Source organism: Microcaecilia unicolor, chromosome 1 (genome assembly GCF_901765095.1).
Source record: "Microcaecilia unicolor chromosome 1, aMicUni1.1, whole genome shotgun sequence".
Taxonomy (NCBI): domain Eukaryota; kingdom Metazoa; phylum Chordata; class Amphibia; order Gymnophiona; family Siphonopidae; genus Microcaecilia; species Microcaecilia unicolor.
This window is the reverse complement of record NC_044031.1, coordinates 615,233,910-615,260,081: the sequence shown is the minus strand read 5'-3', so window position 1 is coordinate 615,260,081 and position 26,172 is coordinate 615,233,910. Positions and strand designations below refer to the sequence as shown.

General features: G+C 43.1%; 1 protein-coding gene across 1 annotated transcript in view; it reads left to right on the top strand.

The window, feature by feature from the left end:
• Positions 1-26,172, top strand: part of ZC3H3 (zinc finger CCCH-type containing 3) — a 605,196-nt gene that overhangs the window by 314,640 nt on the left and 264,384 nt on the right. Inside the window, exon 5 of the mRNA XM_030219843.1 lies at positions 18,546-18,739. Coding sequence (XP_030075703.1) covers positions 18,546-18,739 — 194 coding nt within the window. The remainder of the gene's footprint in view (positions 1-18,545; positions 18,740-26,172) is intronic.

Genomic DNA, 26,172 nt, shown 5'->3' with positions numbered 1-26,172 from the left:
CATGATGATCACTAGCCTTGTATATCTGAATGCAAGGTGCAAAAGCAATAACCAGTGCCAAAAGAATACTAGAATGCATATGGGAGGCTACCAAAGCAGAGGGAAAATAGGGGGACATTCCAGATACCTCAAGGCATGCATAATTCAGAAGAAGCAAGTATAATTCAGTTGAAAGTAAGCTCTAGAATATGATGTCCTGGTATGCTTTGATAGGAGTAGCATTAGAATATATTTCTGCACAGAAAGGCTGGTGAATGCATGGAATAACCTTTCAGTGGAGAAGTCAGGAAAGCCTGGGATAATCAGAAATAATCCTTTTGTGTGAAGAAGGGATGGGAAAGCCATTTTTCAGCTGGAGTTTCTGGCAGGCTGTGAATGGGCCAGATGGTTGTAATCTGGTGTCACATGTTTCTAAGTGTAGCTGACCAGTGACCTAACTATATGAGTTCTTACAAGTATGGATCCAATTTCATTTGCAAATGTGATAAGTCAAGAAATATATGATGTTACCCAAATCTGCTAACACAGTGCAAAATGATTGCTTGTCATTGCAAACTGGGACCAAGAAGGGAGGAGGAACTGCTTGCTTTTGGCAGTTGGAGCAAGAGGGATCAGGTGGTGGTCGTTGTGGTGGGGAGAAATTTCAATGTGAGATCAGGGCCAAAGAGCTTAGGGAGAATGCAACGGGTATTGCAGAGGAAGAGGAGGAAGATAGAGGCGGCAGTAGTTTGGAACCCAGGAAGCAGAGAGGAGGCCCTTGCAGCAGATCATGGCTGGGACAATATTTTTATTTATAGTTAGAGCAAAAAGCGGAGAGTTAGAGATACCAAATCATATCCCACTGCAGCTCCTTTTGACCTTGGGCAAGTTGCTTATCCTTTCATTGCTTCTAGTACAAACTTAGGGCTCGTTTTATTAAAAGATGCACCAGTTACTGTGCATTAACATGCTTTTTAATGCACATTATTTTCTGGAAGACCAAGAAAAATATGGTACAACTGCTTAAACTATTCAGAGCAGTGAAACACAACCCATAGATTATTGCTGAAGAAAAGCCATAGCTTGGCCACATAGCATTTGCAAATAAAAATAAGTAGGGATGCTGTATGCATGTGGGAGTTCTGTAGTCTCATGGGATTAAAGTGGAACTTTGTACTGGTGACATGAAGTGATGGGTGTGGCATAAAACATCACCATGTTAACATCATACCCACAGAAAAGCATGGTGGTGGCAATATTTATGTTGGGATGTTTTACAGCAGTGTGGAGAGGGTCACTTCTGAAGCCCAAAGAAAAGATGTATGGTGCAAGGTATAGGCAGATCTAGAAGGAGGACCACTTGTTCTAGTTTGTCAGAGGTTTGGAAGTAGGAAGAGAATTGTACTTTCAGCAGGTGACCGATCATTAGCACAAAACAAAAAAAGGAGTGGTTTAGCAAGAGTAAGGTGAATGTGCACAGCCTTCTTGGTATGGATATTGTGGATAACTTGAAAAACTGGGTGGATGTGACCTGAGGACTGGGTTGAGAACCACTGCTTTAGTGGTCCAGTTGATGCTCAGATTTGAATCCAATAGAACAGTGCTTCTCAGGTGACCTAGTAGATCAGAAATGGCAGGGAAAAAGAGGAGACTTCATCTTCCTCAGAAAGAACCACATCTCGGTCCTTTTGGACCATTTCAAAAAAGTTCTGAGCTTGCTGATTTTATTTACAAAGGGGTAAATTCTATAAAAGGCGCCTTAAAAATTGGCGCTGTAAAACCATCTGGTTAGCGTGATTCTATAAAGTATGACTAAAGTTAGACATAGTTTATAGAAAACGCTCATGCACCACTCTTGCGCGTAAAAGTTTAGGTGCACCCACCCAAAACCAGGCCTAAATACCTGCTCCTAAGTTAGGCACAGATCAACTTTATATTCTGTAATAGTGCACATAGTTTTTTGAAACGCCCACAACCCGCCCATTCCACACCCATAGCCATGCCCCCTTTTGACTGTGCACATTAGAATTTACGTGCACCATGTTATAGAATATGCCTAGAAAATTGAGCACATAAATTCTAATTAATGCCAGTGATTGGCATGTTAATTAAGTTGTGCACGCAGTTTGGCCAAGCGGCCAAATTAGTGTGCACAACTTAAGGTGCCATATACAGAATTTGGGGGAAAGCTCACAGTAGTATTGAGTATGCACCCTGCATCTTCCGGATGGTAGCATTTACACCTGTGGAGAATTAGGTGTGACCTGTTGAAAATTACAGAAGCGAGTATTAGGGCACTCGCTCCTTCCCCTGCATTCTCCCTCCTTGTCCTTATTACAGCCCCACTATCGCTTTCCTTCCAGTAGCCAGACCTCAGAACATTCACAGCCCATCCTATCCCTAGAAGTCTTCTCCAAACCCTCCTGCTATTTCAAAAGCCTCACCCTGGCCCTTGCACCATCATCTTCCTGCCATTTCTGTCATCTTTCTTTCTTTGAAACAAAAAATTATATACCATCTTACCAGAAAACTGTCCAAAGTGGTTTACAACATATTACAGTATTCACATTCCAAGAGTAACAATAATAAATTAAATACTTTAAAATGCAAAAATAAAACCAACATTAAAACAACAACAACAACAACAAAAAAACAAATTCAGCCTTGCTGTGCTTTACAAGGCCACGGATCTTTGCTGGCTTCCCACAGGACTTGGCATATAGGTTTTCCAAAGAAACACTAAACAGCTGACAGCCCCCACACCCCCACTCCAGTGGCCATGGAGAACTACAGCATTGCTTCCAAGACACTTATAGATTATTCACATGAAGTTCTTTATTACTTGCGGAAGATCAGCTTCCCCATGGACAATGTAAGTTAGGGCTCATGTCAGTATCCCACAGCTACAGCACTCAGCACTGATGATATCTAGGACCTTTGTAAGGCCCTAGGCAAACATACATGGCCTCTATTCACTGTTTATTTTTCTCTCCCTACGTTCCTGGTTGCTATCCTCTTGTTAAGGGGATGGAAAGACTCTGGTGTGGTTTTCAAGGGTGATGATGTGGAGGAATTGAAAGAAATCTCGCTGAACCTGGAAGACGTATTGAGTCAAATCGACAAATTAAAGAATAGTAAATCACCTGGACCAGATGGCATACATCCAAGAGTACTCAAAGGACTCAACCATAAAATTGCTGATCTGCTGTTAGTAATGTGTAACCTGTCGTTAAAATCGGCTGTAGTACCTGAAAATTGGAGGGTATCTAATATGATGCTGATTTTTAAAAAGGTTTTCAGACTGGTAAGCCTGATGTCAGTGCCAGGCAAAATAATGGAAACTATTATAAAGAATAAAATTACAGAACACATAGACAAACATGGTTTGAAGGGACAGAGTCAGCATGGGTTCAGCCAAGGGAAATGTTGCCTCACCAATTTGCTTCATTTCTTTGAAGGCATGAATAAACATGTGGATAAAGGTGAGCCAGTTGATGTAGTATATCTAGATTTTCAGAACACTTTTGATAAAGTTCCTCATGAAAGACTCCTGAGAAAGTTAAAGAGTCATGGGATAGGAGGCAATGTTCTGGTGTGGATTAGGCATTGGTTATTGGACAGAAAACAGAGGGTAGGGTTACATGGTCATTTCTATCAATGGAGGAGGGTGAATAGAGGAGTGCTGCAGAGATCAGTACTGGGACTGGTGCTATTTAACATATTTATAAATGATGTGGAAATTGGAACAAAGAGTGAGGTGATTAAATTTGCAGATGACACAAAACTATTCAAGGTTGTTAAAATATGTACAGACTGTGAAATATTGAAGGAAGACCTTAGTAAATAGAAATACTGAGCATCCAAATGGCAGATGAAATTTAATGTGGCCAAATGCAAGGTGATGCACATTGGAAAGAATAATCAAAATCATAGTTACCTGATGCTAGGATCCACCTTGGGGGGTCAGCACCCAAGAAAAAGATCTAGGTGGTGGTGTAGATAATACACTGAAATCTTCTGCTTGATGTGCAGTGTGGCCAAAATAGCAAACAGGATGCTAGAAATTTTTAGGAAAGGGATTTATTTATTTATTTATTTATGCCATTTATATCCCACATTATTCCAAATAAGTTTGAGTTCAATGTGGCTTACAATAAACAGTATTGGATACATAACAAAGAATAATGCATATATACCCAACTGGGCATTTAAAAGTTTGTCCTTTAATGATACCACATGTTCAGAAATCCGTAGCCATTAGTACAGGCAGTTATTCAAAGATTATCACATGCGCACCCCAGAACGGTGAATAAGACCAAAAATAACTATAATGCCTCGCTCCATGGTGCGATCTTATTTTGAGTATTGCATTCAGTTCTGGTCACTATATCTCAAAAAAGATATAGCGGCCAAAATGATAAAGGGGATGGAACTCCTCTCATATGAGGAAAGGTTAAAGAGGTTAGGACTCTTCAGCTTGGAAAAGAGACGGCTGAGGGGAGATATGATTGAAGTCTACAAAATCTTGAGTGGTGTAGAATGAGTAGAAGTAAATCGATTTTTTTACCTGTTCCAAAAGTACAAAGACTAGGGGACACTCAAGGAAGTTACATGGAAATGCTTTTAGAACAAATAGGAGGAAATATTTTTTCATTCAACGAATAGTTAAGCTCTGGAACTCTTTGCCAGAGGATGTAGTAACAGTGGTTAACATATCTGGGCTTTAAAAAGGTTTGGAGGAAAAGTCCATAGTTTGCTATTGTGACAGACATGGGAAGCAACTGCTTGCCCTGGGATTGTTTGAATGGAATGTGGCCACGATTTGGGTTTCTTCCAGGTACTTGTGACCACAGGATACTTGGCTAGATGGACCATTGGTCTGACCCAGTATGGCTTCTCTTATGTTCTTAAGCTACTTTTTGGGACTCTGCTAGTTACTTGTGACCTGAACTGCCTACTGTTAGAGACAGGATACTGGGCTAGGTGGGCCCTTGGCCTGACTCAGTAGGACAACTTATGTTTTTATGTCTGAAACCCTTAGCTTCTTCTCTTAACATATTCCTTTTAGCTGTAAAGGATTCTTGGTTCAAGTCCTAATCTCTATCAGGTGTTTGTTGCTTTGGAGTCAGCAGCATGGTTTAATTTAGTTTATTAAAATTTCTTTACCATATTATCCACAAAGCACTGTAAGCAATTTACATAATTAAAACCATTTCATCATGTCCATAAATACAGTTCAAGTTCTGTAAACACAGATATGCATACATTATCACAGTAAAACAATACATACCTAGTGAAACTCATTACTGCTTCACCTAACCACATGAGGTCTCACAGCAGGGGTATTCTGCTTAGCCATGGGGTTACAGTATGTAATTTGTCTAACAGTGTTGGAGGGAGGGGATTTAGATGGAAATACTCATGCAAAAGCATATCACAGACAAACATATAATGTTTTTCTCATGTCAGTTAAAAGTTAAAATATTTTGTGGGTTTTACCCTCTTGCTGTCTTTGAGTTTAACAGCATATCCAGATGATATTGGCAAGCATACAAGGCCTCTGTTCACTTTTATTCCCCCCTGGGAATCTTTATTCATGGTCCCCACATCCCTGTTTGCCTTCCTCTTCAGATCAGCTCTCTTGAAGTAGCTTAGAGGAACTGTTATGGACTTGCTCTGAGTATGATGGCAGTACCAATCATGGGCTCTGTCTCCTACACAGGATCCAGAGGCAGACAGAGCTGCCAAGTTATCTAGTTTCAGGAGGAAGATTTTAGGCCAGTCCTGGATTTCTGACAGCCCTAATGTATTATGGGACCTGCAGAAACTGACTTCAATAGAATCAGGGGCTATAAATCCCACACTGCTTTAAGATGTTAAGTTCAAAACCAGGGTTGACCAAATAGTCTCCCCTTTGAAACTGTGTAACTTGGCAGCTTTGAGACAGGATAGGCCACTAGTGACTTGTGAGTACACATTGATTGCACTCACCACCCAGACACAACCTGCGGTCATACCCAGGACCAACCCTTGCAAATTCACTGGGTTGCTTTGGAGAGATGAGTTGGGGGATGGTGTTGAATGAAGGTCTGTGTAAGAGGGAGTAGAGGCAGAGAGGCACTGAGATAAGATATGGGTTCAGGGGTCTAGGAATGAATTGAAGCCATATAGAGGGAAAGAAAGGATTAGTGCGTGTCTACTGCTAAGGATGTAGACCTTCTGCAGATTACCACCAACTGTATTGGCAGTTCAAAGATTTTGCCAGCCACTGGCCTCCCTTAATTAAACTACTGCTTGACAACCTATCTTGGCCCTAAAGGGCAGATGTTCAAAAGCCCCATGCTGTTCCAAACAGTGCTCTAAAAATACTGCTGGAACAGCACGGGGCTTTACCGCCCCTATGATCAGAGATAATTGCATGCAAATTTAAGCACACAGTTCTCTCTAATCATAGGTAGAAGTGCGGGATGCTCAGGCACAATCCGTTCGCACTTGACAGACCTCCCGCACTTGTTTGACAGTTCTGGGCTTTCAACAGCCCAGACCTGTCAAACACAGGGGCTGGAAGTCCATGGGACCACCAGACCCCCAACTACCCCTGCCCCGTGCCAACCGAAATAGGGGCTGGAGGTCCAGCAGACATCCGGACCCTCCAACCCCCCCCCCCCCCCCCCCCCCCCCCACACACACACAAGTTCATGGGGGCTGGAGATCTGGGGAGGTCTCCAGCTTCCCTAACCCTCCCTGACACAAGTTCGGGGGGGGGGGGGGGGGCTGGAGATCCAGTAGGTCTCCAGCCCCCCCCCCTAAAACCCCTCCCAGCATCCCTCAGATGTTCCTGGTGGCCCAGTGGGCCGCGGGTCAATTCCTCCTCCCCACCTGGTGGTCTAGTGGCCTCCCTCCTCTTCCATCAGCGCCGCCTCAAAAATGGTGGTGACCAGCCCTGCTCAGTGCATCCTTATATGATGTGAAGCCCAACCCAGCGCATCCCAGGGCAGCTGAAGGTAGGGGGTGGAGAAGGGCCACTAGACCACCAGGGGGGGATTGACTAGCAGCCCACTGGGCCACCAGGGACATCTGAGGGATGCTTGGGGGGGGGGGGGGGTTGGAGGGGCTGGAGACCCACCAGATCTCCAGCCATCCCTGAACCTGTGTCGGAGGGTGGGTTGGGGAGACCAGAGGTCTGTCAGACTCCAGCCCCCTGTCACTGGGGGGGGGGGGGGGGCTGCTGCATTGGGGGAAATGGGGGCCTGATAGCATGCAAATGCATGCTGGACAGGGCTTACCATTCCTCCCCAATGGTCTGCAAACCCTAATGCCAGCTCCGAGGTGGCGTAGGGTTTGCCGTGGCCAGTGAGCCAATCTTTGGCATGCTAGTCGCTGATCATTGGGGATGAATAGGTTTCGCATGCATTTGCATTCTACTTGCGCTAAGAGCCCTATTTTGCATGCATTTGCATGCTAGTTGCATTCAGAGCCCGTGAGCACGTTGTTTCACGTGCTCAGGGGTTCTGATTATGGGGCGGTAGCAAATGCAGGCACTAGTATGGTGCTAACAGCCTCTAGCACCTGTGTTTGCTTCTGATCATCATTCCATAAGTATACCTGACACATGGCAGGTCTGTGGGACTCCCTTTTCACGTTGGCTCGTAGGCATGTCCTTAGTTTGTCTGTGCATTATTCCTGCCACACTTAACTGGAAGCAGAGGTTTAGGATGCCTGCAGGCCAAGGGATGGACTGAAATCTTTGTTGGTTTTGCTAGCTTGTATTGTCAAAACTTTACTCTGGAGACCCTGCAGCTGTCTGCAAAGGTAGGAGGGGAGGGGAGAAGCTAGTAATCAATGACAGAGGAAAGAACTTTTGCCTGCAAACTTGCTTTAAAACCTATTGTTTTCTAGAGCAAAGCATATAGTTCATCAAAAATATCAAAACTATGCGGCTTGTCTTTTTATAACACCACTTGTTAGTGATAAATTATTTCACATTATTATTATCAGTGCTGCCAGATGGATGCAGCATTTTCTTTAGAATTTTATATCCACTATTTTATAGAACGCTGAGAATAAGTTCAAAGCACTCATAATTAATTGTAAAACTTATCCTCTTATATAAATAAAGCAGAATAAAAATTCCATAGATTCTAAGATGATAACAGAAAACTGATTTTAAACATCCCTTTCCCCTCAACAGCAGGAACACTGTGTCATCCCTACTGAGGTACAGCTGCCAAGAACTGCCTGACCAAACAAATACGCTTTGACCATTTTCCTAATCGCCAGATAATCCTCCTCAGTTCTGTATGGACAGTTAATGGACAGTCCATGTCTCCTGGAGGTTCCAGTCTATGCACACGCATAAAATCAAGGTTTATTTCCAGAAATGGTTTCCTTTAACCTGAGCAGATTATGAACATACTTGCTGGACAAGTCAGGCAGCCTGTTATACAAATGGCAGACAAAACCAAAAAGCTTTAAGTTAGAACAGTGAGGCCAAGTCTGGGAAGATCTCAAACCAGGGGCATAGCTAGGTGGGGCCACAGGGGCATGGGCCCCTTCAGATTTAACCCTGGACCCCCTGCTTTCACACCCCCGCCGCCAACCCTCCCTCACCACATTCGACCCCTCCTCCTGCCGCCGCCACCCCTCCTCCGCCGCCATCGGGTACCTTTGTTGGTGGGGGTCCCCAACCACCGCCAGCCGAAGTCCTCTTCAGCACCGGTCTCCAAGTCCAGCACATTGCTGATCTGGATTCTGTTTCGGAGTCCTCCTGACGTCCTGCAGGAGGACTCAGAAACAGAATCCAGATCAGCAACGCACCGGACTCGGAGACTGGCGCTGAAGAGGATTTTGGCTGGCGGGGGTTGGGGACCCCCACAGCAAAGGTACCCGATGGCGGTGGTGGCGGGATAGTGGTCGAAAGGGACGGGGGGGTCAAAAGGTGCGGACAGGGTCGGCAGTGCCCGGGGGGGGGGGGGGGGGCTAAGATGTGCCCCCTCACCTTGGGCTGTGGACCCCCCTCCCGCCGAAGTCTGGCTACGCCCCTGCCTCAAACAGCTTATAAATGGGATTAATACAGGAATGGGTTACTTTAAGCAGGACATGTTAGATATTGAACACTGCTACTGTTTCCTTATGATCTAAGTGATTGAAAGGTTGCATTTAAACGCCCCATCTGTTTTGTAGGTTAAAAGCTTTTTTATTTTCTAAATTTGTACTTGTTAAGATGTAATGTGGCTATACTGTTTTTATTTTGTATTTTTTATCCGTGTTTATTCTTTCCTAGGACTGTCCTAGTATTCTTATTACTGTGATCCACATGACCTGAGAGGTATTTGCAGGCAATAAGTAAAGTTACGTTACGTACAGTACTTGTGAGCAATTGAATAAACCAATATTTAGTGAGCTCTGATATACATTACTACTCACATTCTAGTTGATTCTTGGAAGATAAAGATTTGTGCGCCTTGCTCACATCATTTTAAAAGCAGCCTTTTAATACTGTCTGAGAGGAAAACCTCTTTATTTTCAGTCATTCTCTATTATTTTCTTTCTTGTAATTATTAACATTAACAGACTATACAGAGGATAAACAGGATCAGGGTCCCTAGTAATCCCTGCATTTGAAGTGTCTCCTTGGTCCTGTCCTATCTCCCTCCCTGCAGTGTATTATACTGCTTTCAGTAAACTGACTTTTGGCTCATGTAGATTGACATACAGTGCTCCAATCCAGACCTGTGTGCTGTTGTTATTTACCTGGGCACTGTGCTGGATCAAGCTGGAAACCTTGTGGCCAGTGTTCTCTTTCATTTTATCTTTTTTTTTTTTTTTTACAGGTTTTTTTTTTCCTTTTTGCCCTACATCCCCATGAAAAAAAAAGGAAAACCCTCAACCTTGTGTAGTCAAGGTTATGGCGATAAATTCTGTTGCATTGTCACTTCTATTCGGAGTAAATTGGCTAGCCGCTTTCGGGCTGAAGGGAAGATAATTTGCTGTAGTATTTCAAATGGATTAGAAATGGATTTGAAGGGAGAGTTCATGCCTCCCATTACAAAGGCTAGAAAGAAGACTATCTTAAGGCAGTCTTCACTCTCTGGCCTTCATTATCCACGCTTAATACCTTTCCTATTTTCCAGCGTTAATGAAATTTCCTGCCGGAGCGGGCCTGCTGGAAGAGTAGGAGAAGTCTTTAGATCTGAAGGCTTGTGTAGCAGAAAAGGAATTACCAGCCCCTTGTGTTGAGGGCAGATGCTTTCTTCAGGTCCTTGGCCTTGCTGTTATCTCATTAATTTTATCCTTTCCTCTCAATACAGTCCATTTCCCAAGTCCATTCTTTCCATTATGGTAACAATTTAGTGGAGCACTGTGACACCACCGGTGCTGAAAAGCTACAAGTTGGTTTGGAAGCAGGCTGACTTGCCTCCTGTGGCCCGGTTGTGGCCATTTCTTCAGGCTCTTCCGGGGTTACTTCCACCAGGCAGGACCAGGTCACAGCGCAGTCTTTGAAGTCTGGACTGCTGCTTGAGTGGCTGTGGAATGGAACATTTCCTAGATGGAGGGCTGCGATGCCTCTGTCAATAACCTTCTGTCCTGTGGAGGGACATTTGGACTGGATAAGACTTAGATGATTAAACCAGTGTGGGTTTAAAAAGGAAAGCAATACTAGAAGCTGAGGCATCAGATCAGTCATTAGCCAGGATCACACGGCAGCCTGTGCACGTGCAGTAACTGAGCTGATTCAGCAAGTATTAGTTAACTGTTTCTTCCAATTTTGAATCTCCCCTTCCCCTAATTGCTGTTTTTCCAGTTTTTGTTTTGGGGGGAGGGGGGGGGGGGGGGGGGGTTGTCAGCTGCCAGGGTGTGCATTGGGTTCAGTTTGACCTTTTTTCAGCTAGGATTTTCTTAAAGCCTGAGAAACAGCTTCAGTAATAGTGGTAATACTATGAAGATAGCCGTGTGATTTATCACAGTATTTTTATTGTCAGTTTTTTTTCATGCTAGATGAAGTAACTACTGCTGTAGTTTTTCTGCTTCTTTACTTGATTCGGCCCCCCCCCCCCCCAAATCATATTTTTGATCTACAGATCTTGAAAAATGTGCTTTCATTTGACTGGGTTTTTTCTTACTCTAGTGTTATTCATATCATTTTTTTAAAGTATTTTACCATGCCAACTTTCTTTGATATAAGATGTAAATCATACTGTTGAAGGAGTAGTCTAGGGGTTATAGATCAGTGGACTGAGAGCCAGAGTTCAAATCCTACATCTTCCATTGATGCTCCTTGTGACCTTAGGTACAGACTTACAGTGTAAGTCCAGTTGAACTGAGAATTATTTTCTGTGCCTGAATTAGAACTCCCCTTGAGCTTAGATTTGGATAGGCGAGTCATTAAATCTAAATTCAATTTTAAAAAATAATGCATTAAGGAAGTTCTGTAAGTTCTCTAAGTTGTCATGAAATGCTGGGCTCTGTAGTTATGTCATATGGTAGTACTCGGAAAGTTCATGTTGATAAGTTGGGTAAATCAAGGTACAGGAAGGTAACATGAATTACCCAAGGTTACAGACAGAGGAGGCTGGTGTAATATGCTGGGTTATCTTTTTCTCCCGATTTTCCTGCACTAATCTTACTCCTCGAGTAGTAAGATTTTCTAGCCTGGAAAACTCACAAGTAAAATTACAGTGTAAAGGTTATTTTCCGTGCGTGTGTTGGAACATTTTGGAAGTAACATAATAGATTACAGCAGATAAAGACCTGCACAGTCTGTTCAGTCTTCCCAACAAGATAAACTCATAGCATAAGTTATGATGCAATACTACATATGCAGACTTGATCTGGATTTGTCTTTGCCATTTTCAAGGCTCAGACCGTAGAAGTCGGCCCAGCACAGGCCTTGTTCCCCAACTACTGAAGCTGTCATCAAAGCCCCTCTCCAGCCCATCCAAATCAATCTATGAAGTGGGCACTATCATTTATGCACCGATTACTCACATAATGTTTAGAATAATGGCATACATGCACATAAATGCCAAAATTCCACCTAATCGCTATTCTCTAAAAGCATGTATATCTTACATTGCATGTATTTGATTGATGGGCGTACATATGTGGGCAAAGTGTAGAAGGGACTCAGTTACATCTGTAACTTTTCCCACTTATCTCCGGCATTTAGGCGTGAACACTGATATGAGCTCTTTGGCTGGCATAAACATTCGTGCTCAAATTCTAGGCATGTATTTCTCTTGTTAATTCTAGTATTCTGTAAAAGAAAGTAGGCACCTATATATTGGCACACTGTTTTACAATGACCCCCTTTGTGCTGATGCGTAGCACTTGAGGTTCAAGGTTATTTTATTTGATAGGCTGCTTAAGGACAACCATTGAAGCAGATCACAACATTAAAAAATAACATAATTAATGCAAACAAGAAAAGGAACACCAACCAATAAGAAAGGAAAGAAACAGTTTATTATGTTAGTCCCAGGTCAGTGTCAGAGGCATTGTTTAATGATGGTGTACAGAGGGCTAAAATAACTGCCCAGGATCACACAGAGGGGGTCATCTCATGGCAGGTAACACATGATAACAGCATTATCACTGGTTAACCATTGCTGAATGACCCTGAGAGAGTCCTTGAAAAGCTGGGATTAAAACTGGAGGGGAGGATGAGTAAAGTGGGATGCTGGGAGTGTAGGAAGAGAAACTGAGACTGTGAGGGGTGAAGGATAAGTAGTTATGATGTAAAGAATGGTAATGATACAATTTAGTGTGAGATTGGCGAGAGAGGTGATACATAAATCAAAATAAATAAAATAGGGAGGTAGAGACTCACCTAAGCTCAGAAAGAGAAACGGTGAGAGAGCCGGGATTAGAACTCTGGTACAGGGAGATAACCTGAATTGCCTAAGATTGCACAAAAGCTGTGACTAGACTATATAGCACAAACTTTCTCCTGTTCAAGCTGTAATTACTAGCTGGCTCCTCCTTATGAAAACTTTACAAACCATGCAGTCCAGGTTTGTACCATAAGCACTGGGCTGAATCTGAGGAACACTGTATCTCTAGGGGGCTGACCTCTCTGCTATTGAACAGCTTACACTTTGCACCTCTGCAGAAAGATCTGTCCCTGCCAAATCTGAGCTAAGCACACAACAGCAATCTTAAATTCAGCACTAAGCTAAGACATCATTTGCACGTGTCTGAATTCCAGCTTGCACTTTCCATTAGGACAAACTGTACATGGTGTTACTTGCATGTCAGCCATGGCAGGAAAGAAACGAGCGCAAAATCCATAGCACAGTTCCGGTTAAATGCAAACCAGCTAAAGTGGTTGGGTAGGCAGGACATCTTTATTAGGATAACAGGAGAATAATTTGATATCCAGCCACGTAAGAGGATGCAGCTGTTATACACAGAAAAAGCCCAGGGATCAAGATAATTTTCCCTTAAAAACCTTTTCCTAATGTGTTCAATGTACTTTCTACAGATTTATATTGTGCTACACATTATCTCTACCTTTGTGAACATGCAGATATTCCTACTTGTTTTTTTCTATTGGTCATAATGTTTGCATGGTTTATATAAATGCGACTACTTGCTTTTAATGTGATTGTACTGTCCATACGGATTGTTTTATGTTATAAATTATACATTGTCCACTGCCAGCGAAACAGCTGATATAGGGTTGTTCAAGATTTTGGTTTGGTATAAAGTCAGTGTTTTTATACTTATCAAATAAAGAGATTAATTTGATACATTGAAAAGCTTAGTACATAGTTTTATCAAATGTATTGATTTTTAAGAGCAATTTATTCTTACATCCTCTTTCATTTCAAATGGTTAACAATTTGAATACAATCTGGTGGTAAGATTTTGAATCTGTACTCATTGGTAAAGACACTTACATAAAGAGCCCTGTTTACTAAGGTGCACTAGTGTTTTTAGCACACGCTAACGCCTCTAGCATTAGCACATTCTAAAAATGATAGCGTCCAATTGGACACTTTAATTTTGGAGAAACCCCACAGACTGTGAAAATCTTATGAGGCTGTACTTTTGTCAGGACAATTTGGATATTCTGAGCTAAGTAAAGTTTACTTTTTGTTAGAATTAGAATCCATTCATTAGTAAGGATGGAAGTTTAAGCAATTCTAGTAATGTTATAAGAGTTTTTGCTCTATTTTGAGTTTTCTTTACTTGCAGGAAGGCTTCTCTTTTTGAATGAGGATTTTAGTCTAGTGAGGGATTGCTAATTAGTGTCTATTTGGGTGATTTATATTCATAGTGAGATTTAGTGTTGTGGGTATTTGGATCTGTATTGTGTTAAATTGTGTTACCCTCCCTTCTGTTTTTTAAACATAGACTTTTCTCCCACTTCTTTACAATTTTTGAAATATTCTGGGAGTTTGTCTCTGTGTTTTTTTTTCTCGGAAGGTGGTGGAAGCCTGTGATGGTAATATCTACAGTGGAGCATAAAAGTCAGGCTCCCTGTTACACTGAGGCTATTTTTTAAAATTTAAAATACTTATCTTTCAGACCTGAATCCCCAGTGTGACACTATATTGGAGTGATGTGTTTGATAGTTTCTTTGTTATAACTACACACTCATTGCAGATTGTTTATTTGTGACTTATATTCTGCAATATCTCCATTTGGATTCACTGCGGATTACAATCAAGGAAAAGAAGCACCCTAGTCAGGTAGAATTATATTACATAAACAAGCAGCAAAACATAGCAGACAGAAATGAGACCTAAATAAGCAGACAAAAAAAATCATTCCTAAATTACTCAATACCAATGACAGAAAGCATATGAGCTTTCAGGCGTTGCCTAAGTAAGAGATAAAACAAAGTCAATTTTACAAAATTTGGCAGCCTATTCCAAACCTTAGCGGCTAAATATTTGAAAGAAGAATCTAAATATTTTTTTTAACTTAACCCCTCTGCATCTTGGAAATGACATAGTAAAAGCTTGAGCCAATCAAAAAGACTTGCTAGATCTTAGTTAAAGACAGTGATTTGTAATTTCAACCGTGTTTTGGCCATCAAGGGATTTAAAAACAAAGCATGCAATCTTAAAACATATGCGAGAGGAAACTGGAAGCCAATGGATACTCTCTCAAATTTGCTCTTTCTAAAAATTAACCTTGTAGCTTTTTGTAGACATGATGGTCTCATGAAATGTATATGAAGAGCAATTCTGTAACTAGACACTTAACAGGTATGTGCCAGTTTGCATGTATAAGTGCAGAGAAAAGTAGCACTTCCACACATATAGAAACAGAGAAAAATGTAGGCAGATAAAGACCATATGACCTATCCAGTCTGCCCATCCATGCTATCTACTCAACCTGTTACTCCCTTAAAAATCCTATGTACTTGTCCCACGCTCTCTTGAATCTAGGTACTGTTTTTGTCTCTACCACTTCAACCAAGAGGCCATTCCATGAATTCATCACCCTTTCTGTGAAGAAGTATTTCCACAGGTTACTTCTGAGTCTATGCCCTTTCACTTTCATCCTATGCCTCCTCGTTCCAGTGCATCTTTCCAACTGAAAGACACTCGCCTCCTGTGCATTTAAATGTCTCTGTCATTTCTCCTTTCTCCCACCTTTCTTCCAAAGTATATATGTTGAGATCTTTAAGTCTGTCCCCATTTGCTTTATGACGAAGGCCACTGACCATGGCCGCCCTCTGGACTGACTCCTTTCTGTTTATATCTTTTTAATTCTGGCATTTATAATCCGCTTAACCATCAAGTTCAAAACGGAGAACAATCTCACATTATAAGCAGTACTATCTGTCTCACAATCAAATGTTTTTGTACCTGAGGCAATGGAGGGTTAAGTGACTTGCCCAGGGTCACAAGGAGCTGCAGTGGGAATTGAACCGAGGATGCCAGGATCAAAGCCCACTTCACTGACCATTAGACCACTTCTCCCTATATTTTTGAAGGTGCGATCTCCAGAATTGTACATCATAATCTACATGAGGAGTCATTAGAGTCTTATACAGGGGCATCATCACCGCCTTTTTCTACTGGTCATTCCTCTTCCTATGCACCCAAGCATCCTTCTAGCTTTCGCCGTCACATTTTCTACCTGTTTGGCCACCTTAAGATCATCACATACGATCACACCCAAGTCCCACTCCTCTTTCATACATAAAAATTCTTCATCCGCTAAACTGTGCCATTCCCTCAAGTTTTTGAAGCCCAAATGCATGACCCTGCATTTTTTAGCATTAAATCTAAATGCTGTTCTGTAAGGACATGCATATGAGGGTCTGCCACTTCTGTGTGCTGTGAGGTACATGTGCCCTGGCCACATTTTGGCACTGGCAGTTCCATCTGATCCATGGCTGGTTTAGCCTGGCACTGATACTGGCTGCTTAGGTGTCATTATAGAGTAGGTTACCACCATGCTGCATTGGGGTGCGTAAAATTGCTACCATAGTACTGAAGGACATTTACAGAAGTAATATTACCTCTTCTATGCTCCTATTCAGACTATGTGCTGCTGTTGTACCATTCAGCTGCCTTCAGATTATCTGAGATGAACCCGAGGCATTTTCGTGTTTGATGTACAAGAGTTCTTCCTTCTCCGAAATGAGATCGCAAAACACAATTACATTTGCCACCCCCCTTTTTTTTTATTAGTGAAAGCAAAGTTAGTTTTTTACTGTGTGAAATAAGTTATATTACCTTGCATTACAAAGTAAAGTGCAGACAGCAGCATGAAAATTTGCTTATTTATTTGCAAATCGTGTCAAGCTGTTCCTGCTGTTTGCATTGGGCTCAGCTGTCAGAGAGCATATACAAAATTACTGGAAAAAGAGATAACAGGTGTTAAGTTTGTTGGTATAGGGAGCCACATAACAGTAAAACCACAGTGTGCCTGCTAGAATCAAAGGAGAAGCCCCAAGGAGGGCTTTGACTCTCTCAGCAACATTTTAGCTTTTAGTTTTCTATAGTCCGTGTTTGATATTCAAGTATGGAGAATGATAACAAGTTTCTGTTCTGTAGTAGCATCAGTGTCCCCCCCCCCCCCCCCCCCCCCCCCCACCACCATAGAAGACTGATTAGATCCCTGCCCTCGACACTAGGAACCTAAAATGAAATCTTTACAACAGCTTTACTTTTTAGAAGTCAATCTTGTGAAGTTTTCATAGGGTTCTTTTGTAGATAGTTGCACTTTAAAATTCAACCAGCTCCTTGTCATGTGCTCATGCTGCTGCATGGAGGTCTTCAATATTTTCATTTGTAGACCACTTTTTAACCCGGAAACATCTCCAATTTCCTGGGAAATAATTTGTATTTCATTGATAATGTACACAGGACCGGTGCAAGAGTATTAGCCAACCTAGGCAAACCTACAGCCTTGCATCCCCTCTGATTAACTTCTAGGCTCCTTGCTTCTCCCTCCCTCCCCCATGCCTCCCAGAATAAACGGGAAAATGGGCTATTTGAAAATTGGCCTCCCTTCCTGTTATTTCTTTGAATTTATTTGGCTGTTTTCCATTGATTGTAGATGGTACTGGAAGCCCCCCAGAAGCTTTCTCCCGTGCCCCTCGCCCCAGTCCACATCTTTTTGTCTTCGTCACCTCTTCTTACATTTCCCAGCACGGCACTCCAGTGGCCCCCCTCTCCTTTGCGGCTCCTTCACCCTGCTTCTCACTGCTGCAGTGAAAACAGTGCTGCTTCTCACCCGATATGAAACGTCTCTCTGTAACAGGAAGTTCTGAGGCGGAACTTGTAGCCATGTTGGCATTGGTGGACCACAGAAACCAACAGAAACCAATTTGGTCAAGGGACTCCTATTTATATTATGTACTTAACACATTTGCTTCCAGCAAAGACTGAGGAGTACATCTCAGTCCTTGCCTCATGCATGCTCTCTGTTCAAAAGCCAAAAGGCTGCTCTTCATTAATCTTCTAGTGTTGAGAGTGATATTTAACTCCCTTCAAGTGTTTGCTAAACTTCTCTGTCACATGTCAGTTCTGATTTAGACTTGTAATCAAAGAAACATAGAGACAGAGAAACATTAAGGCAAGTAAAGACCATATGGCCCATCTATGCCATCTACTCTCCCTGTCACTCGCTTAGAGACACTAAGGCATATTTTCAAAGCACTTAGACTTACAAAGCTCCATAGTAAGCTATAGAACTTTGTAAGACTAAGTACTTTGAAAATGAGCCCCTCTATGTACTTGTCCCAAACTTTCTTGAATTCAGATACTATTTTGTCTCCACCACCTCACACTGGTGAGAAGCATTTCCTCAGGTTACTTCTGAGTCTATCCCCTTTCACTTTCATCCTATGCCTCCTTGTTCCAACTCTTCCAATCAAGTGGCAGTGTTTTATATCATCGAACAGAAAGTACAGGATTCTTCCATCTGTGTCATCTGTGTTGTTTAATTAATGTTCTAATAACTTGCAGTGACACTTTCAGGTACTTTCTGGCTACTGGAGGTACAAATTCTTTCTCAGAATGTATCAGAGCATTGGAAAGAGCTGTATTTTTGTAGTTTTCATATGTTTTGATGATATTTGCTACATTTTCTTCCAGATTATTGCTGTTGAACAGAATGCGCCAAGTGCCCGTGAGTAGCAGATCCCAACAGTTGCAGCAGAGATGGAAGAGCCGGGGACTTCGCTGTATTGGAGGTGTCATGTACAGGGTATCAGCCACTAAACTCTCGAAAACCTCCAGCAATCCTAACAAATCGAGTGATTTGGGCAACAGAAGCCTCAGCAGAGCAGGTAAGATTTCAAAAATGATCGAGCTATTTTTGTTGGGGGAGAATGCATATGAATTTTCCTGCCAGGGTCTAACTAAGTGTTGGGACAGTGACAAGCTTAAGAATGTCCACCTTGGCACTTAATCCTCTAGAACACAGCTCAGTTGGTAGCCTAAAATGTTTGGGTTGGACTGTGTCTATGGAAGGCAGTGAAGAAATACAGGGCCCAATATTCAAAAAATATTGAGCTCCTAAATTTGTGCCCTATTTTCAGCCAAACTTAGGAGCTTATGTTTTCAGCTAAAAATTCATCTTAATTTAGGAGCTGTAAAAGTTCTGCTTATAGACTTAGCCCTGTCATTTACTTGCCTAGATTTACAAGTCTGATTTATGAGCCCAGTGCTGAAAATCAGTGATAAACTCCTAATTTTTTCCTGCCCTAAATCCACTCCTGTTGCCACCCATTTTTATGCTCCTAAATTTAGAAATTTTCAATTTTAGTGAAAATTTGAGTATAAAGTTATGCAGTCAGCCCTAGTAAATTTTCAAAGAGACCAATTTATGAGCATAACTCTCAAAGTTAGGAGTGTAACTCTTTTGAATTTTGGACCATTATGTCAGGTTTTGAACCCAGTCCTCAGGACACACCTAGCCAGTCAGGGTTTTCATGATATCCCCATTGAATTCAATGGGGATATTCTGAAAACCCCAACTGGCTAGGTGTGCCCTGCGGACTGGGTTCAAAACCTCTGATCTATGTATTTATTTAAGATGCCTGTTTTTTGCCCTACTTCATCATTGTTCAAAGTGAGATGCAAAACATTGACAGACACCTCAAATACTATAGTATAAAACTAAAAATTTAACAAATTACAGCCAATTGTAAAACAAAATAAGAAGCAAGTAATTGCTGTTATGTAAATATTAACATTATCTAATCAACTATTCAATAGAAACCAAAATAAGAGTAATGAAATATTTAATACACAGCCATCAAAACAAAACATTATATATAGCCCTTGTCAAGCCATCTCAAATTGCAGAGCACTGCTTCACAGCCTCTAGTTTACTGCCCATACACCCCCAAATTCTAAAAATGGCACTGAAAGTTTTGTGCACCTAGTTATGGAATGCGGTCAGTTACACACATAACATATGTTATGTTATACAAGCTTATTGTCCGCAAATACCAATATATAGTTCATTGCAGATTACATATCACCTCAGGAGTAACATTATATCTTGGATCAGATTATCATAATCACAAATAATAATTGGTGCTTAATTGGAAATAAGTACCAATAATTGGGATTAGCAAGCACTAATTGGCAGTTGTACGCGTAACTGGCTTAAGCTCCTCTTCTATAACATGCGCACCTTATCTTCTCTCAGGTGCAACTGAAAAGGGAGTGTGGTCATGGGAGGGGCATGGACATGTCATAGGCGTTCCAAGGATGTGGGCACAATGTTATAGGGTAGTGTCATTTATGTTCCCAACAGCCATTAGTTGCATGCCAACATTTATACCAGGTTTTAGCAGGCATAAGTGCTTTTACCCAAAGTTTGGTGTGAGATTTGCACTAAAGTAGTTTCCATTATGTAGTTTCCCACTATTCCAGAACCTGTGAAATAATTGGGTCCATCAACCAGCAGGTGAACATAGAACTGAAAACTGAGCTGAGACATATCTCTCTTGGCATCCAGTCCAGCTCGTCAGTATTTTCTATCTCCAGCAGGTGGATGAACACACTTTTCATCCTCTTCTGAGTGATTTACTCCTGGTCCAGTTGGTCAGCTGGTCCCCAGTTGAGCTTTGCGGGTGGATTGAGTCTGCAGAGTCATATCTGGAGGTCTTCAGATTCCTGTCTGTGGTGCCCCAAGAATTTACTTCTTCTGTCCCTTCACCTCTTCTCTCCTGTTTCCTTGTGGAGTTCTTCTTTACCAGCACAACAACCTTAAAAAAAAAAAAAGAGAACAAGAAAGAAAGGAAGTTTGTTGGAGAGCGTGGCACAGAGTATCAGCCCTGAGCCTTTCTCATCCATCTTAAGACTTGTGGAGATTGTAAGCTTTGGGGGAGCAGCCGGCATTGGTAAGTCTGACTAATGTTTGACTCAGAACCGCTTGGAGGGCTGCAAATTCTACTTGGTGCTGGGGAGGGATCTTGACTCACCGCTTGGGAAACGCTGTGCTGCACGGGATAGTCAAGATGAATGGCAACTCCTGCTATTGGACCTGCCAGCCAGCATCAGGGCATTGCAGTGTGTGCAGCCGGGAATCCCGCGGGACATGGAGGAAACAGTCAGTGGCAGCACATCTTTGGATTTGGCACAGCATCCAAATATGCCGAGGTCTTTGGGCTCTCCAGCAGGGCCAGTGCACAGTTTGATGCAGGAGAGCATGGGATTGGGCACCATTTTGTCAGGGCTGACTGGCAGTGAGGAGCAGCCTCTGTGTGATAACGCGTGAGGCACAGCTGCCATTTTACGGCCTCAGGGCCCAACAAGAGCATTCATCTGCTTTGGGATCTTTGTTTTCTCTGGAGTTTGTATTGTTCTTACACCAGGCCTATTTACTGAAGCTGGGACAGTCAGGGTTGCTGCAAGGATCTTCAGTTTCTCACCTCACTGCCCCTCCAGTTCCTAAGAGATCTTGTTTAGACCTCCAGGAGTGGGCAGATGAGGCTACCCTAGCTTCTCCCTTCTTATCTGATGTGGCCTCAGCCTATTCAGAGGGACCATTGTTGAAGGATCCATTCAGGGAGGGAGAGCTCCCTCCTGAGTAGTGGGGTGATCCAAACGTACTGAGATTGTTTCATAAACAGGACCTTAGTACTCTTATTTCGGAGGCACTGGCAGTGCTTTCCATTGAGGAGCCTTCTGCTTTGGCATCAGGAGTTCCAGCTTTGTCGATCGTGAGGGGGCTTAGAGGTCCTTCTAAGGCCTTCCCAGTGCATCCAGACATTCAGGACCTGATTACAACAGAATAGGTCTCACTGGATGCGGGGCTGAGATTGGGAAGAGCCATGGCTCGCCTCTACCATTAGTTCTGGTGGAGAAAAAAATAAATTGCAGCTTCCCAAGGTGGACTCTCTGGTGACTAAGAAGACCACCTTGCCAGTGGAAGGGGGCATGCAATAGTGTGCAGCTCGTTTGTGGCAAGAGCATGCCTGAAGTGGCAATAGCAGTCAGCAAAACAAGACAGGCGCTATAACGCCCAGCTGTAAGCGGGGTTTGCCTTGACAGATGCTATTTATGACATTTTACGGGTTATATGTCCCACAGTATGTCTTTGGATGTCATGGCACGTCGGCAGCTCTGGTTGTGGCATTGAGCATCAGATGCAGCATCAAAGTCGCGTCTTGTTAAACTTCTCTTTTGGGGGCAAATGGCTATTTGGAGAAGATCTCAGTAATTTGGTGACAGGACTGGGGAAAATTAAGTCACAGCAGTTGCAGGAGGATGCTGAAAGCCTCTGGTTGTCCTTCTTCAGGTGGCTCTTGATTTCGAGAAAGCAGACGGTACTGACTTGGTCATCAGCAATATGATCAGAAGTCCCGCTTTCAGGCATGCCAAACTTTTTTTTGTGCTGACAGGAAGTCCTCTCAGTCAGTTAGAGTACCTAATGCCTCCAGAGCTTTGCAATGATATGAGGCTGGTCTACTCTTCTCTGCCTCCGGTGGGAGGATGTCTTCAGGAGTTTCAGGAGGAGTGAGCCAAAATCATGTCAGACCAGTGAGTTCTGGATATTCTTACAGAATGCAAGAACAGAGGAGTGACCGGGCAGGAGAACTCCAACTTTTAACAGTCTCCTTGTTGAAAGGGAACCAAGGTGAGTGAGGTTCAGGCTACCATAGATTCCTTGCTGGTGCCCCAGGCCATTGTTTCAGTTCCCCAGGCTGAACAGAGAAAAGGCAAGTAGTCCATCTATGTCATTGTCTCAAAGAAGGAAGGCACCTTTCATCCAGTCTTAGATCTCAAAAGGTGTAAACCAATGCCTCCGAGTGTTCCACTTTCGCTAAGAGTAGTCATAGCCTCAATTCAAGCCAGAGAATTTCTCACCGCCCTCTATCTCAAGGAGGTGAACTTACATATACCCATATGGCATCAGTGTTTTTATGTTTTGTGGTGCTGGGCTGTCGCTTCCATTTCAGGGCTTTGCCCTTCAGTCTCACCATGGCTTCAAGAATGTTTACTGAGGTTATAGCACTGGTGGTGCCCTTCCTTCGGTGCCAGGGAATCATAGTTCACTCATATCTTGATGACTGGTTTATTCGTGGATTGTTCTATTCAGACAGCGTGGCGACAGTGGACAAAGTTGTTCATCTCTTCTGCAGTTCTTGGGTTGGGTGATCAATTCTGAGAAGAGCACTAACTCCATCACAGATACTGGAGTATCTGTGCATTCTATTCGACAAATCACAGGAGAGGATCTTCCTCACGGAGTGCAGGAGGTTGAAGCTGGTTCAACAGATTCGTCTTCTCCTCTGTCAAGGCAGGCCCAGTATCTGGGATTATGTCCAGGTTTTGAGGTCAGTGATGGTGGCGATGGAAGTGGTACCATGGGCAAGGTCTCATACGTAGCCGTTACAGGAATCTCTTCTCAGCCACTGGTCTCCAGTGTCACAGAAGTACGACCTTCACCTTCTTTGTACTCTGGTTACCAGATGGAGTATACAGTGGTGGTTGTTGCCCAAGAATTTGACCATCGGAGTTCCCTTTCTGTTAACACAATGGGAGATGGTGACAATGGATGCCAGCAAGTTGGGTTGGGAAGCTCATTACAAGTTCCATCTGACATAGTGTATCTGAATGGAACAGGAGTCTTGGGACAGTGCGGAATGGTTTAGATGACTTTGCTCCCTTTCTGTTGGTGACCCCAGTTCGATTTTTTTCTAGCAATGAGATGGTGATGGCTTACATCTTCAAGCAAGGTGGGACCCCCAGTCATCCGATGGTGGTGGATGTGGCGTCCCTCATGAGTTAGGTGGAGAAAATTCTTCTTTGCATGTTGGCAGCTCACATCGTGGGGCCCTTGAATGTGGAAGTGGACTTTTTTGGCAGGCACTCCTTGGACCGTGGAGAATGGTACTATCCATCCAAGGGTTTCAGCTGATAGTGGATCGATATGGTTCTCTGGTTTTGGACTTGATGGCGATGAAAAAGAATAACAAAGTGCCCAAGTTCTCAGCCGTTGGAAAGTTCTGGGCTTGATGCCCTACCTTAGCCCTGGCCAGAGACACATCTACTGTACGTCTTCCCTCCTTGGCCTATGGTAGGCTACATGTTGACAAGGATCGCATTGTACCGGGATCAAATAATTCTCATAGTCCCGGATGTGCTACTGAGACTTGATTTGACTGCTGGACAGGGTTCCTTTCTGTCTTCCACAGGTACATGGCCTACTGAAGCAAGGTCCATGCTCGTGGAGGATCCGTGCCACTTTGGTCTTACAGCTTGGCCATTGAAAGGGCTCAGTTGGGACAAAAGCATAATTCTCATTTGGTCATTACTACCTTGCTTCAGGCTTGGAAACACTCTAAATCTATGGCATGTGCAAGGGTATGGAGGTGTTCAATGGCTGGTGTTCTGAGCGCAGACTATATCCCTTCTCTGCTCAGGTCGCACACATCCTAATGTTTCTCCAGGCAAGTCTTCAGAAAGGATTGGTGTTGGGTTCTCAAGTTCAGGTTGTGGCTTTGGCCTGTTTCAGGGGCCATCTACAGATGATATGTCTCGTGCCTCACCAGGATATCGTTCGATTCTTGCAGGCAGCAGGCCACTTGAGACCTCCCTGTTGTAAACTGTTTCAGAAGCCTCGTCTTGAGCCACTCCTGAAGGCCTTCTTTGAAAGATCTTATTCTAAAGACAGCATTCTTGGTGGCTGTTGCATTGCCACGTAGGGCTTCGAAGCTTCAGGCTCTCTCATCATGATCCCTTTCTTTGCTTTTTTGAGGTGGGGGTCTCCCTGTGCATGGTTCCTTCCCTTCTTCCAAAAGTGGTATCAGCATTTCTTCTCAACCAAACTGTGGAGCTTTCGTCCTTTTGCAGAGAGAACGAAGAGGCTCAGTATTCTTCCTTGAAGTTTCTTGATGTCTGTAGAGTCCTCATTAGATATCTGGAAGTCATGAATGAGTTTCGCAAATCTGACAGACTGAGCTTTTGGTGGACAGAGGCTTGGCCTTATGGCTTCCAAGCCAGCAATTGCTAGATGGGTGAAGGAGACTATTGCATTAGCATATTTGCTCGTAGGGAAGGAGGCTCCTCATGCCTTGTGGGCTTATTGTACAAGATGTACAGAGACATCCTGTGTGGAGAATACCTGATAATTTCCTTTCCATTAGCCTTTCCCACTATTCTAGAGGCCCGCCCGAGATTTCTGAGATGTTTAGTTGGTGTAAAGCAAGGATGCTTGATAACAGGAAATGGCATGGTGTCACAAGGCTGAAGCCGGTCTCCACCCAAGAAGGTTTTAATTCTCCCCAGTGCAACCGTCGCCATCTTGGTACACCCAAAGCAATGAAATTGGTAGGGTGACAAGCTCTGCCTTCTGGCTTTAGACCACATAATAGGCCAGATAGGCTCATGCCATCTCCTGTTATCAAACCTCCTTGGTGTGAGGTAATGGGGCAAATAATGACTGTCACATTGCAGGATGTTTTCTGCATATGTCTTGTTTTGTACAAGTTGTCCAGAGATAAGAGAGTTCCACACATGTTTGCTCATCTGGTTAGTGTTAGGTTAGCGATTTGTTTAAGGTTGTTGTGTTATTCTGAGTTTCTCCTTCTTCTTGTCTCTGTAAATATGGAGGAGCTGGACTGGATGCCAAGAGAGATATGTCTCACTTCAGTTCTCTATCTCCACCTGTTGGTTGATGGACTTAACTATCCCACGTATTCTGGAATAGTGGGAAGGACTAATGGAAGGAAAATTATCAAGTGAGACCTTCTGCATAGGGCACTTTGTGTAGAGCGCCCTTTGCAGAATGCTAGTTTAGCATTTTGGGCACCATTTACTGAATTTACCCCTAACTGCTTACAATTGGGGATACCGTTCTATGTGAGGTTTTTTTTCTTATGGGGAGGTCACATTTTGCAGACGTAATTATACCTTACCCAGTTGTACTTGAAGTCTCATAAGGAGCCTTGCCCCTTCTTTTTAGTATCTGTTTTGTTTATCTTATGACATAAAGCAGGAAAGCAAGAGCTGTGAAGGACTTATATCCCCCTCCCCCCTTATCGATGCAGGAAGGACGTGGTGGTGAGGTTTCCTGAGCCCTACCTTGAGTTGCATGTATGATGTAAGAACAAGTGTGGATGGTGCTTTTGTATGTGTCTTAACAGGGGCTCTGTTTTTTACTGCCTATGTGCCACTGCCTGTATCGTCAAAGATCATTGTAAGCGAACAGGATAGGAAGGTTTCAGAAGTTAAGTCACAGAATGTGCTTTGTCATGTGAGG